The 13,846-nt window shown below is 47.7% G+C and overlaps 1 protein-coding gene across 1 annotated transcript in view; it reads left to right on the forward strand.

Moving 5' to 3' along the window:
* LOC144105467 (uncharacterized) overlaps positions 1-11,107 on the forward strand; it is a 67,694-nt gene extending 56,587 nt beyond the window's left edge. The window contains exons 5-7 of the mRNA XM_077638589.1: positions 3,863-3,978; positions 7,133-7,303; positions 10,037-11,107. Coding sequence (XP_077494715.1) covers positions 3,863-3,978; positions 7,133-7,303; positions 10,037-10,888 — 1,139 coding nt within the window. The 3' untranslated portion in view covers positions 10,889-11,107. The remainder of the gene's footprint in view (positions 1-3,862; positions 3,979-7,132; positions 7,304-10,036) is intronic.
* The last annotated feature ends 2,739 nt before the right edge of the window (positions 11,108-13,846 follow it).

A 13,846-nucleotide genomic window follows, 5' to 3' on the forward strand; every position in this document is an offset into this window, starting at 1 on the left:
ATTTTGGCAGTCCTAGGCACGTCCGCAGAGCTTGAGCTTGAACACATCGTAGACACCGTATGCTCGTTTTCCTCAAGTTTCCTAGTGTAGGAATACTATACCCAAGGAATCCCATGAATAATGCGGTGTACAGCTGGAGCATCGACTGCACTGATGCTCCGCACGACTTTCCTCCGAGAAAGGAGAGAACGTGAACGATCCATGTCAGTCGCCTCTTCATGTACGAGACATGTGGGCTCCATGTTAGATTACGATCGATGATTACTCCAAGGAAGCGATGGGTTCTTTCGTAGCGTATTGTTGACCCATTTATGCGTACGGTGTAATGGGACATGCTCTGGCGTGTAAAGGCAACAAGGGAACATTTTTCAGTACAAATCTCTAGGCCTTGCAGGCGGAGGTAGGCCGCAAGAATGCTTGTCGCCTTTTGAAGCCTTGCTCGAACTTGTGGTCGCGTAACTCCTCATGCCCAGGTACAAATATCGTCTGCATAGACTGAGACTTTCGCCGACTGTGGTAGTAGATCGACAACGCCGACAAGCGCAAGATTTAAAAGCGTTGGGCTGAGTACTGCACTCTGTGGGACCCCATGGGAAGTGTAATGTGAAGATGTTGGTCCGTCCTCAGTCTGCATAAATAGTGATCGGTTGGATAGGTAACTGCATATCTAGCAGAACATGCGACCACCAAGTTCTGCAGCTTCCAGAGAGCCCAAAATGGCTTTATGAGTAACGATATCATGCGCCCCTTTAACATCCAGCATAAGTGTTGAGTCATTTAGTTTGGCGTTGCCATTCTCTCGCTTTCAAGTAGAGAGGCATAGAGTAAAGAGGAGCGGGAGGGCAGATTTGGCGAGTGAGGCGGTTGACATTTGTCAGGCGTGACCACCTGCCCGGAAGGGGAGAGAGGCGATGGGGGAGAGGAGGGCTGTGGCAGTTAGTAGGTGTGGCCATCTGCCAGGATATGACGACGGCTGCCCCCCGGTTTTCACTCCAATGATGTCTCTGTGCAATCGCATAAAAATGCAGCAAGCGGCATCTGGAATCGTTAAACAGAGGCGGCTTCGTTGGTTTTGTGAAATTCTTTAATTCATTTCAGTGTGGTAAGCTGTGTTTAACTGGCGCACTGCACCTTCGATTCTTCGAGAAGAAAGACATTCCAGAAGACAACATGAAGTGCTACTTGAACAACAATTTTGTCTTTTCGTTTAGTGGATTTAGGGAGAGCACCTATAAATTGCGGAACAATGGGCTGTTTTCCAGCGCTTGTAATCTCGGAAACAAAATATGGCCTCATAAAACGCCCCTGATATTGCTGCTACTGAAACTGCTTTTGAATTAATAGTTCAGTCGCTGTGCTCGACCATAATTGTTGAGCTTGTTTGCATCTTTATCTACTCCTTTATATCTGGTGCTGCATATAAAAGTTGCACAATTCTAAAACAATGCACTGCTAAAATTAAATATGGATGGCATGATTTTTCGTAACTGGACGTTACGTCAATGCACGTTACGACAGTGGCCCAAAATTTGCTTATGCAGGGAAGTACGAGCACCTTGGATTAGAGGTGGGAGAGTCTGCCGACTTTTCTCGTACCTTAGCTTCTTCTGCATAGTGTGCGACGCGCCCAGATCCTCCTGCTTCTGTGCTGCAAGCGGAACTACGCATCCAATTGCCAAAGTCAGCAAGAGACGCCAACATTTCCGGAAGTGCTGAACCCCTCAGCAGGAATTCAGTACTTCCGGGAAGGTCAGCGTCTCTTGGTCATAGTCCAGCGGGCACAATCGATATTTCTACTGCTAGCTCTCTACGAATGACCAACGACGACCTTCGCAGGCGGCCAGCACCATCTAGTGCCCGCGCTGGGAATCGATTCTGATGAGCTGCACTTCCCTCGCAGTTGGTGGCGCATTCACGCCCAGGCTAGACATGCAGACTTAAGAACTTGTAGCGGTATCGCTGAAGTAGCGGTAGTTGAGGGATCGAATACAGGACTCCGCTGTATAATTTCGATGTAGAGGACATGCAAACGCTGCCGTACGCTACCCGATGTCATGCTCGGTAAAAGAATTCACGAGCTCTAAATTATTCCCCAGTCGCTAACAAGAGAGGCATCAACGCTGTCGCGTTAAAATTCGCGTCTAGTAATTTACATGAATACGACTTCTTCCGTGCGAAACCACACCCAAACGACCGGGATCCTCCTTTCTTCAAGCCGCACTCGTTGTATTTGAGCGTTTTCAAATTAGTTCCGCTTGCGCAGTGCGGCCTTCTGACCACGTCCGCAGTTCATCAGCCCAAATACGTCCACAGCGCGACAATGGCCGGTGTCACTGATGTTCGATAACCCTTTTCCTCTGCCAACTGCCCTTTTCCTTTGCCAACTGCCCATTACCCTTTTCCTTTGCCAAAGATTTCCCAGTCTTATTCGCCCACATCACCCATACACCTTCTGCTTAAGTCTGCTTCCCCGCAGAATCCATAGCGTTATTGTAAGCGACCACCGCTAGTCTGCTCTTCGTCACCACCAGGGCTTACTCGGACAAGTTCGGTGGCCCTCGTCGATACTTCGCACTAATAACGGTTAGTGCACACGACCGCTTCGCATAGCGCCAAATTCAAACATATCCCAAGGAGAAATGTGTTGGCGAAAAAAAAAATAAAAGTTGAGAGGAAGTCCGCTTCAGCTATCCTGGAGCGTAATGAAAGCCGTTCACATCAAAATGCACGAGCATGTCCTCGCGCATAGGACGTCAGTGCAAGAGGAAGTCAAGAAATAGGCCGAATACGATATGCGGAAGCCGTATATTGAGGGGCCCTTGCATACGCCATCCGGCCGTTTTGCCATCTGTTGCATCAACCTCTGTCCCAGATTGCTCATAGCACGAGAAAGTCGTCAAATAAAATTACCAGGGGGGGGGGGGGGGGCTTCAGAAACCAGCCTCCCCTAAAGAAGCTCGGCGATTGTCTGGGTCTCTCGATCACTGTGTAGCGTGAGCCAGCACTCTCTTCCTGCCTGTCATCTGAGCGGAAGTTCACGATCGTTATTACCAAATCTATTGGGCATCTTCAAAGACGGATATAATAAAGGCGAGCCTCGGATATTGTGCACCCTCACTGTTACGGAAGCATAACAGAAGACGATGCAGAGACTGAACTTGACGCAACGGCGGCGTATCGCTTGCGTATTATTTTTAGTTTCCACTACTCAATCATTCCAAATTAGGCATTTGCTGCAATGTAAAGCGGATCTATTAAAGCTGATTATGGCCGCATAAATGCTCTACCTTTCACATTTCGCAACCAAAAATATCTCTGAAATAAAGACTTTGTTGGCACCTCCTTCTACAGATACGCACTATCCATCACTTCAACCACTTACTGATTGATTGGCAGCCGCGGAGGCTCCGTGGTTATGGCGCTCGGCTGCTGGCCCGAAAAACGAGGTCTATCCCGGCCGCGGCGGTTGAAATTCAATGGAGGCGATATTCTAGAGGACCATGTGCTGTGCGATATCAATGCACGGTGAAGAACCCCAGGAGGTCGAAATTTCTGGAGCCCTTCACTTCGGCGTCCCCCCCAGCCTGAGTGGCTTTGGTTCTTTAAACCCTATAAACAAACAATTTACTGATCTGTTTATTTATTTATTTATTGAAATGAAGTCTTTGTTGGCACCTCTGACTACAGATATGCACTATTCATTGATTCGTTTATTTACTGATTGATTGACTGATTGGTAGGCTAATTGATTGATTGGTTGATTGATTGATTGGTTTCTTTATTCAGTATTCATTTTATTGATCAATTGATTGATTGATTGATTGATTGATTTGTAGAGTGTTCGCTTTCTTACTGTCCCCAGTGCACCCGTTCAGGATTGGCCTGCAAATTCTGGGCTTCTTCGGGGCTGTGGGCGCCATCGTGACAACTCTCCTGACACTGGACGCGCTGGGACGCTACGTTCTGCACAGCCGAGAGGTTAGTGAGCCGTCGTCGCAAACGTGCCAGCTTTGTTGAATGTCGGCAAAGCTTGGCTTTTCTCCGGCGTACTGTCACAGCGCAGCAGACAGTCAGAAACAGCTTCTCAACTTTTCTACAGGATCCTCGCTCTGACTTTAATTTTACCAGAGCCGACTGTCACGACCATTGGCGATCAGAGGTCTGCGAATGTTCGTCAGGTCTGCGAATGTCCGTCAAGTAAAAATATACATAGCGCTCACCTGTAGGGAAGAAACTTTGTGGTAGGGGAAAAATGCTGAAATTTGATTGACGAGAAGGCAGCTAGGTATGGAAAGGAAAATGACAGCGGCAAAGTTAAAAAAAACATGAAGAGAGCGGAGTGGGAAAGAGATCAAAGACAAGTGAATGGTATGCTACCTATAATCACGGAGAAGAAATCGGAGAGGAGAGATCATATAATGCTGTGGAAAGAACTCCTGTTCTCGCTTAGAAAAACAGCATATATTTCAAGATAGGGAAAACTTAGTTAGTGGCTGCTGATCGCCTGGTTAACGGATCAGATAAGGACGTGTGCGAAGGTGAGGGATCGCGGCTGTCGCAGGAAAGGACCTATCCTTCAGTGAATGTAGCTTACGTGATGATGATTATTACCTCTTGAGACCACTGCGTCAGTACCTAGTCACGTATTTATCGGACAAGGGCGTTTTGCCCATTCTCTGTTTAAATTCTTCGAATTGTCCAGTGACTTCTTAGGAGAACTCATTGGAGAAGTAATCCTCGCACTACGCCAGAACGAAAGGAATAAAATCAGATAATACGTGCGAGAACTTCAGAAAAATTAAAAAAAACACCAAAATCCTTGAAAATAAATTCACTTAATGTATGCTTGGCTATTGTAGCAGAAGCCAAAACAATATTACATCGCTTAAACTTTAAGATTGCTGCTCCAGGACAGCTGCATCTTATATTTTTCTTAAATTTTTTTATTCTGTATTATATGTCCAGATATTCGGAGGTGCATTGAAGGCGGCCTTTTAGTCCGGAAAGGTAGAATCCGTTCATCTCTCTTAATCTAAAGAAAAGCTCCAATGTGCCAATCGGTCTGCGCACAGAGACGATTGCTATACTCATCTTTTGTTCTTACCGCTCGTCAAGCACTAATGCTAAGCGGAGAAATCTTACATCCACAATGCTCTGTTTCTTTTCTTTACGCTTCAATCCGAAATATATCTCAGTCCTGATGTATGGGTTCGAAGAGAGCACCAACACTGGGCAACGCTAAGTGCAGGTTAGGAACAAATACGCATCAGTGCACGTGTGCAATACTATTCTGTTCACAATCTTATCCCTGCACAACAGCAAACACTGTCGTCGCTCAGTGGATAACCAGCGGTATGACTATTTCTAGCCGCAGCAGTGGCTGGATGGTTATGTAATTCAGCTGCTGACCCGACAAAAGCAGGTGCCATCCCAGCCTCTGCGGCCGCATTTTGATGGACGCGAAATGGCAGAGCCCCGAGTACTGTGCTATGTCAGTGCATGTTAAAAAAAACACATTTGGTAGGAACTACTTGGAGCCCTTTTCTACTCATTATTCACAGCCTGAGACACTGTCTGATTTTAAACCCCATAATGCCAAACCTACTAGTTTTGTTACCGTTTCACATCTCTCATTAAGCAGGGTAAACTAAGTAGGCCTCCGGCATTCGAGGGTTAAACTGTGCATTTCTCAGAGTTCGAGGCTATCTTTCAACCGAGGTGGTTGTTATCTTCGCTTAGCGAACTTTATTATAAAAGTTAGGATCAAAATCGTATCAAGTATTAGCTCGTGCTGTGCTATTAAGGGGCTCAGCCCATAAAAAAATGCCTTTTTTAAAAGCTTTTACTCTTTTAACAAAGGCGTCGTTCTCAGTTTGTGTTTACTTTACACCTACTTCGATTTTCTTTTTCGCATAGCCTATTAATATATTGGCCAGTTCAGGCACCAGTATAAAATCAGTTTTTGCTTTATTTTACCCTGCCCGAAGCTCTCCACAGAAACCAGTTATCGAAATCCTCCAATCTGACTAGTGTTTGATTTGTAGATGAGTAAGTCCCCCTTGTACTCGGAACGTAACTACATCCGCTCATTCCTACGGAATTCCTCCTCAGAGTTCCGGCGCATCATTCTATGAGCCCGAAAGCATGACTCGTCAGTGCATCCAAAAAAAGAAGGAATCGAAGATTGCCCTCGTCTTACGCCTCGATTATAAGGACCTCTTGAGCGGTTCATTCTATTCTCTCCAAAACCATTTGTGCAGTCCCTCGTGCGATAGTCTTCAAGCCCACCATTCCTTGCACATGCACTGATTTCGTCACCGCTTTGCGTACCAAAAGAGAAATCATCTCTAACCAAGCCGCCGCGGTGGCTCAGTGGTTATGGCGCTCAGCAGTTGACCCAAAAGACGCGGGTTCCATCCCAGCCGCGGCGCTCGTATTTCGATGGAGGCGAAATTCTAGAGGCCCGTGTACTGTGCGATGTCAGTGCACGTTAAAGAACCCCAAGTGGTCTAAATTTCCGGAGCCGTTCACAACGGCGTCCCTCATAGCCTGAGTCGCTTTGGGACGTTAAACACCCACAAAACCAAACAAAATCATCTCTAACCTTGCGATGCATATCAAGGCCCATCTGGGCCAATCACAAACTCTTAGGAGAGAGGAACATTTTAAGTTTAAAAGTAAAGAAGGCGGCGGCAACATGAAATAATGGCGCTATCGGTAAAGCGGCATCTTAAAGTCTTAGAGATTAGCGGATTGTAGAAATACTTACGGTTGTAAAATACACTGCTCAGGATTGCTCATAAGACAGGAAATCAAAGTTGCCGGCGAGTTGGGGGGGGGGGGGGTGCTATTCATAGTTTACTGCATAGACGGTTGCTGACGCCATCATGTGCTAACCCCCCCTCGGAACAGGGCGCTGCATACTTCAATGCCTTTTATTCCGTGCGCCACAATTCGTCTTATTAAAAAAATTCGGCCACAATGACCGCTGCGCAGCAGAGTCAGATATCTCAAGACTGAAATGAAGTGGTACTACGACATTACCGATAGGGAAAATTTTGCTCGCTGAATTATTGCTGTTCTCCAATTCAGTGACAGCTTATCCCTCCGCCTCGCTACCTTTCTTTCGCAGATTCGCTCGAAACAAACGCGCAGACCACGAGCTCATCCGTCACCCGTGCTCTACGTCGACGAAGAGCAGCCCGCGGCTTCGATGCGCAGTGTGGACGGGGGTCTCATCAACCCTCTGGACCGAGACCTGGCACTGTTCGAGAAACGCGGTACCGCTGAAGGTCGCGGGAAGGTAAAATTCTTTTTACAAATTTTCGCACCGCCTTCTGTTTGCCCAGAACTTGTATTCACCAACATTGCCATGCCGAGCAAGTGCCTTCGCCTCTTCTCATGTCTTTGGATTTGAAGTCGCACAGAAAGTAGCCCAGGAACTATCGCACAGACTAAAGGGTGTGTAATTGGGAATAAATCGGTGAATAATAATAACAATTGGTTTTTGGGGAAAGGAAATGGCGCAGTATATGTCTCATATATCGTTAGACACCGGAACCGCGTCGTAAGGGAAGGGATAAAGGAGGGAGTGAAAGAAGAAAGTAAGAAACAGGTACCGCAGTGGAATACTCCGGTACCTCTTTCTTACTTCCTTCTTTCACTCCCTACTTTATCCCTTCCCTTACGGTAAATATGTTTCAATAAGGTACAGAATAAAGAAATACCAAAGAGCAGGCTGTTTGGCTAGCAAAAGAACACAAAAAAGGTTTGAGATAAAGCCACAGTACGAATGTCCGAAAGCATCTTCTTTTCCACAACATGACAAAAGCCAAAACAGTGATATGATTTGCCGCCCGCTTGACTTTCACAGTTGTGAAGAACATGTCCGCTCCCGCTTGTGGCTATGGTGTAGAAGGGTGTCAGTTATAGAAATAAAATTGTTCTGAACGGAACGCTACCAACCATGTAAAGAAAAAAACCTTGAACTTGGAGATATTTGCATTTTGCCGCACAAATACGCCCAGATTTCATAGTGAGTTGTTATTAGCAAAAAGTCAGCAGAGACACTTAATACAGTTTACGTGTGAGAAGGAATAAGCCCGCCTGCTCATTTAGGTGAACGCTGTCGCTGAGCGCTGTGGCGTGGTGTAACCCGATACCACGCAGCTGGCAGTTGCATGGCTGTAGTCTACATAGCCGTACTCGCGACGCCACCGCACCCCTTCTGATCTGCCGGCTAACTTTGTGAAGACAGTCGCCCCCTTCCCCACCAGCTGCCGCATCAAATTGAATTTGGATGCGCCGACTGTCCGCATGAGGTCACTCTTAAATTTACATTCACGAACCTCTGGGAGTCCTTATGTCTCTCCTTGTGCAGTGGGGGAGTGGTTTAAGCGGTGCACCACTGCCGTGTGATGGCAGGTGCTGCCACCGGTGTGGTTTTTGTGATCCAGATTTCCATTCCCAAGCAACCTTCACGACCAATCATTCGTTTAGCAGCTACCCGACAAAGTGCATCGAGTGTAGCCATCCAGTGTCCCCCCCCCCCCCCCCGCACACTCACCAAGCACACACACAGACGGGTTTTCGATCAATAGGACAAGGCTTACGCCTTTATTATTGGGCACAACATGTCAGGGAGCCATTTTTCATACCATACAAGAGTGCGGGCACATTCATCGGGCTATAAACAATTTAGAAATCATGCAGCGCCTTAAGCAGCGCCAAGCTCACATTAAATGAAGCGTAACGGTGCTAGGGAACACACCCAATCATATCTTGCAGTTAGCGAGAGAACATTAGAGCATCATCGTAACTATACGAGCATCTGAGCAATATGGGTAATCAACGGTATAAAAAAACGCCATTCCATGAGCGCTTCTTATATGAGTATGATGGGGCGATAAAGAAATCACAAACATGAAAATACGTTTCAGCTATTTCTGACTAGGCTACAGGGCAATGGTAATGAAGAGAGCAAAGAGTGCGCCTGATGAAAAATATATTCGACGAACAGCCCCCCCCCCCCCCTCCCCTCCCCCCGAAATCCTTCACAGAGCAAGTATGCATTATAATCGCGTAATATTCAGCTAGTAGTGACGCTTTGGGAGAATTTAAGTTGTTCAACGGCGGAAATAATAGCAGACTCGTCACTGCAATGATCGTTTCCAAGACCCTTCTCCCAAGCATATCACGCCAGGAGAGCCGAGCATGAGGCGGTCTTTAGAAAACTGGTGAATACCCGACGGCACAGAGGATAGGACCCAGCATGTCCCGAACTCGAGCTAGTCAGGATTCCTTAACTTCAGTTATGAAAAACAGCTGCATTATTACCTTCTAGCTTAAAAACAGATCCTGTCGTCTCCAATTTTCTCAGTCCCTTGACATGTCAAAAAACTCATATTGATTCCTGATATTGAAGCGGAAAGCTTCACTACGCTAGTCAACACCACGCTTCGCGCCAGCCGGCGTATGTCGGAGCACGAGTGACGTCACGCACGGCGCAGGTGGCCGCCGCCGACTCCGTCGCCTGTTTCTCGCTCTCTCTCGCTCCTTAGTCACTATACTGCGCATGCCGCACTAGTAGCACCGAGCCACAGGTGACCCGCCGCTGCGCAGCACCGCGCCTTTCCTCAAAATCCAACTTTCAATTTTCAGTTTTCTCTTTCTTCTTTACCTCACTCCTTTATCCCTTCCTTTACGGCGCGTTTCGGGTGTCCTCCGAGATATGCGAGGCGGTTACTGTGCCATTTCCTTTCCTCAAAAACAAAACAAGTGAGCCGACGGCGTCCATAAAGTTCATTGGTGTTGACAACTTCGCAAAGGCTGTTTATTTTCACGAAACGAAAGGCTCACAACCAGCTCTGTGGGTCAGTGGAGACCTCAATCTCGCTTTCATGTACGTGGCGTTGGTTTCCAACTGCAATAACCTGTTTTGATTGTGTTCCGCACACTGGATAGCTGGTGCATTAGAACTAGTTCGCATTGTTAACTTTACCTATCGGCTTCCTTCCTCGGTCTTCGCCTCACACAGAAAAAAGGCAAGACTAGAGAAAGTATCAAGAAGCCTGCTCCTATTGAAGAAGCTCCTCGGCTTTCCCCATCTGGAAAGGAAGCGCTAAGCCCCAAGAGCCGCCCGAACGGCCGCTCCCCTGGCCGCACTAAATCACGCACCAGTCTCTGGAGCCCAGCTGTCTCCTCCAGGGCGTCGTCGTCCAGACAGGACGCCTCGGACGTCAAGTTGTCCACACTCTCCTACGATCTCGACTTTGACGTCGACAGTTCGAGGCTCCGCGTACCCGATGTCACTCCGGAGGACTCGATGCTGGTTGAGGACGAGAAACACTTCCCATCAGACAAGCCTCTAAAAACATCGGAGGCTTTCATGCGGCTCCTGGAACTCACCGTTGGCAAGAGGACCGTCCCCGAGCACCCTGGCTCTCCCTCCTGCGTGTTGCCCCAGCGACGCTCGAGCACCGTAACCAGCTCGAAAACCATCTCCCTGGAACCAATGTCTTCGTCCGCCACTTCGCCGCTGCCTAGAGCATCGACGCCGCTGTCGAGTGCGACCCAATCGCTTTCGCCTCTGCCTAAACACACAAACACGCCCAGGGGAACTCCTGAGACGAGCTCTCCGTCCATGGTGAGCTCTCCATCGGCAGTGAGTTCGTCACAGTCAGTGCCTGCACGGCGCTCGAGGAGCAAGTCAAGGTCGCAACACGTGGGCAGCAGTCCGTCTTCGGGTAGTGTTTTGAGGACAGAAAGCGGCAAATTGAAAGAGCAGAGAGAGAAAAGTGTTAGCCCTTCCCAGTCTAAAGACTCGAAGACAGGGCCCCGTCTCCGGCCACACAGCCCTTCAAGAAAGGCCGCTGAAAAGGGCACCTAGGCACAGAACGACGAATACAAAATCCAACATCCCTTTTTTGGGCATAAAGTTTCTGTGCTTAGTGATAGTCGGAACCGTGGGCTTTGCCTGAAACGCATTGTTATAAGCAGAGAATTAGATATGTCATTCCACTATATGACGGTCAATCTCTCAGAAGTAATAGGGTGCCAAAGAGGATGTGCTGTGTTGTGCTGTATTAATATGAACTTTTAAAATGTCTCCATTTATGTATTTATTGCGTAACGCTCCATGAGATTCCTTGTGAAGATTTCTCTTCGTTTCACTTGTAACAAGAACATTATTTACTTTGTAATGATTTAGTTTGTAACAATGGGCTGACGAAATAAATTTTTTCTGTCTGCTTTTGTATTTCTGTGGCTGATCTGCATCAAAGTATAGTCGTAGAAAGAGTTTACTCGATGAGTATTTGCGTGAAAAAAAAACGTATTTCCCTATTGCCTCGCCATCCATTCCCCGTTATACGTTCCCGTGGATGGTTCCCTCGTGCATCCTCATACTTCTATGCTTTTAATTGACCGGCTTTTCCCGATCCCGTCGAAATCTTTTTACCGCAAGACCGTGTGCCACAGACTTTTTTCCATATGTACATATCACTTTTTGAGGCATGCGTACCGGTTCAAATGGCAAGCAGCACATGTCGGTGCCTAGTAAGGGGTTCAGTGGTAGGAAGATGAACAGCGCTTGTTATCGATTTAAAAAAGGGAAGAGGAGGAAGCGCATAGGGAGGAGGAGGAGGAAGGACTTTAATGGAAGAGGAGAGGTCTGCCTGGTTGTCGGCCTGGCATGCTACTCCAGGTGAGGGGGAAAGAAGAGAAGATTAGAGAAGAGGGTGGTTAAAAAAAGAGGAAAAGAGAAAAAGAAAGGATGAATGGTGAAATCACGCGCACTCATGCACTCACAAGCACGCACACACATGATTGTCAAAGAATGTCCACCAAACCCGTCTCTTAAAAACACTAAAAATGCTTTTGTCCAGTAAGAGAGAGAGAGGAGGAGAGTAAGAGACGGTAAGAGAAGTAACCGGTATTCCTGCTCGGCGTTATGTTATTCGACGTCAAAGTTATTTAAAAAGGCTATGCATTTTACCGCGCAAAGCTATTACAGGAATGTCATTAACGGTGGACACCAAGACATTCGCCAAAGCATAACAAACTCAGCATGAGTAATACATGTGCCACAGTTGTCGCTTTTTCTTCGTGCCTCAGAAAAGAGGCCGCGCGGTTCTGAAAGGTGCCGCCGCACTGGATCAGTGGTCATGGCACTCGGCTGCTGACCCAAAAGACGCGGGCTTGATCCCGGCCGCGGCGGTCGAATTTCGATGAACGCGAAATTCTAGAGGCCCATGTACTGTGCAATGCCAGTACACGTTAAAGAACCCCAGGTGGCCGAAATTTCTGGACTCCTCCACTACGGCGTCCCTCATAACCTGAGTTACTTTGGGACGTTAAATCCCATAAACCAAACCAAACCAGAAAAAGAGGCCTCGCCGGTCTGGGCTATACATGGTTCGTTTGCCGGTTGAACAGTGGTGCTGGCGGTTGTACGGCCTCAATATAATGGGGTTATACCAAATGCACCTTTAACACGCCCTCACTCCCAAAGAACAACATGGACACGTGGGCCCGAAGGCCTAGAAGGGAACAAGGTAGCGGATGATCTGGCCCAGCTCTCACGCGCGGATCGCCATCCATATATTCCACCATTTTCTTAGATTGTACAGTGGAAGGCTAGAACACCTTAGGCTAGAAAGAAGACATTTCTCACCGCCACACAAACATTCATCCGCCTCGGACGTTGCAGAATGAAGTGGATTAAAAAATCAACACATTTTCTAACCTTCACATTCTAAACAAGGTTATTCCCACAAACTACAGAGGGCAATGGCCTTGGTGTGGAGCAAGCACCACGCTCTATAATACCTTTTGGGAATACCGGGACAAACCAGACGAGACGCTGACAGTGTCATACCCGTCGCACGAGCAGTGGTAGGCGGCACCGGCCACTGACAACCTGGGCAAGCAAGCCTGCCTGGATCATCCAGCTTGTCCGCAAGTCAGCTGCCTTCAACGGAGCCCTGTACTAGGGATACCGGGCATCCAACTACTGGTAATTATTCTTTTGGCTAAATGCACTCCCTCTCTAACACTAATGGGCCACTGTATTTTTTTGTGGGACAGAGTGAAGGTCTTGCGGGGAGCTCATTTCCACCGCTACGGCAGGCACGCGACCAATGCATCAGCCGCAGTCAGACGCCGAGTTTGGGCGGGCTCGTGATCCTGAGCATACAAGTCAGCCGACAGGAAAATCGAGCCGTAGGTGAGGTGGGACACCAAGCTCATAGGTTTTGCGGTCATACCGAACATCGCCGCCAGATGAATGCAGCATATGTTCGTCAGTTTCACAAGCGAAAGAAGGAATCATCATCCGGCATACACCTCTTCCTCGTCGTTTCTATACCGTTGGTGGAGCCGCCTCCTGCTAAGTGTGTGATAACCAATAAACAACGTGGTCATGATGTAAAGCAGCAGTGCAAGCGCCACCACACGGACTGGTATCGCTGAAGTTTTTGCGTTGAGAAGCAAGTAGCAGATGTGGCCCTTTGTTCTGAGTGAGGAAGCTAGTTAAAGAAATGCTTTTTTCAAGTGGTGGATATTTACAGGACTGGAAATGTCTAATGGTTCTGCGTCACAGTGGAGCGGTCTAGATGATGTCTAGGCCTTGGGACGTGAGGCAATGTTTTCGGGCTTCAGAGTTCCGCCCTTAATATCCGGCGATGTTTGGATGGCGACAGCTTCCCTGCGTCCTTCCATTCTGCCCTAAGGTCTGCCGAAGAGCTTTATATATATATGTTTTCTTTGTGACAGCCTTGGTAGGAGCATCAAGGAGCCGTTGCTTATATTCTCTAAAACTTATGTATCTGCTAAACCTCTTTGTGAC

Source organism: Amblyomma americanum, chromosome 9 (genome assembly GCF_052857255.1).
Source record: "Amblyomma americanum isolate KBUSLIRL-KWMA chromosome 9, ASM5285725v1, whole genome shotgun sequence".
NCBI lineage: Eukaryota > Metazoa > Arthropoda > Arachnida > Ixodida > Ixodidae > Amblyomma > Amblyomma americanum.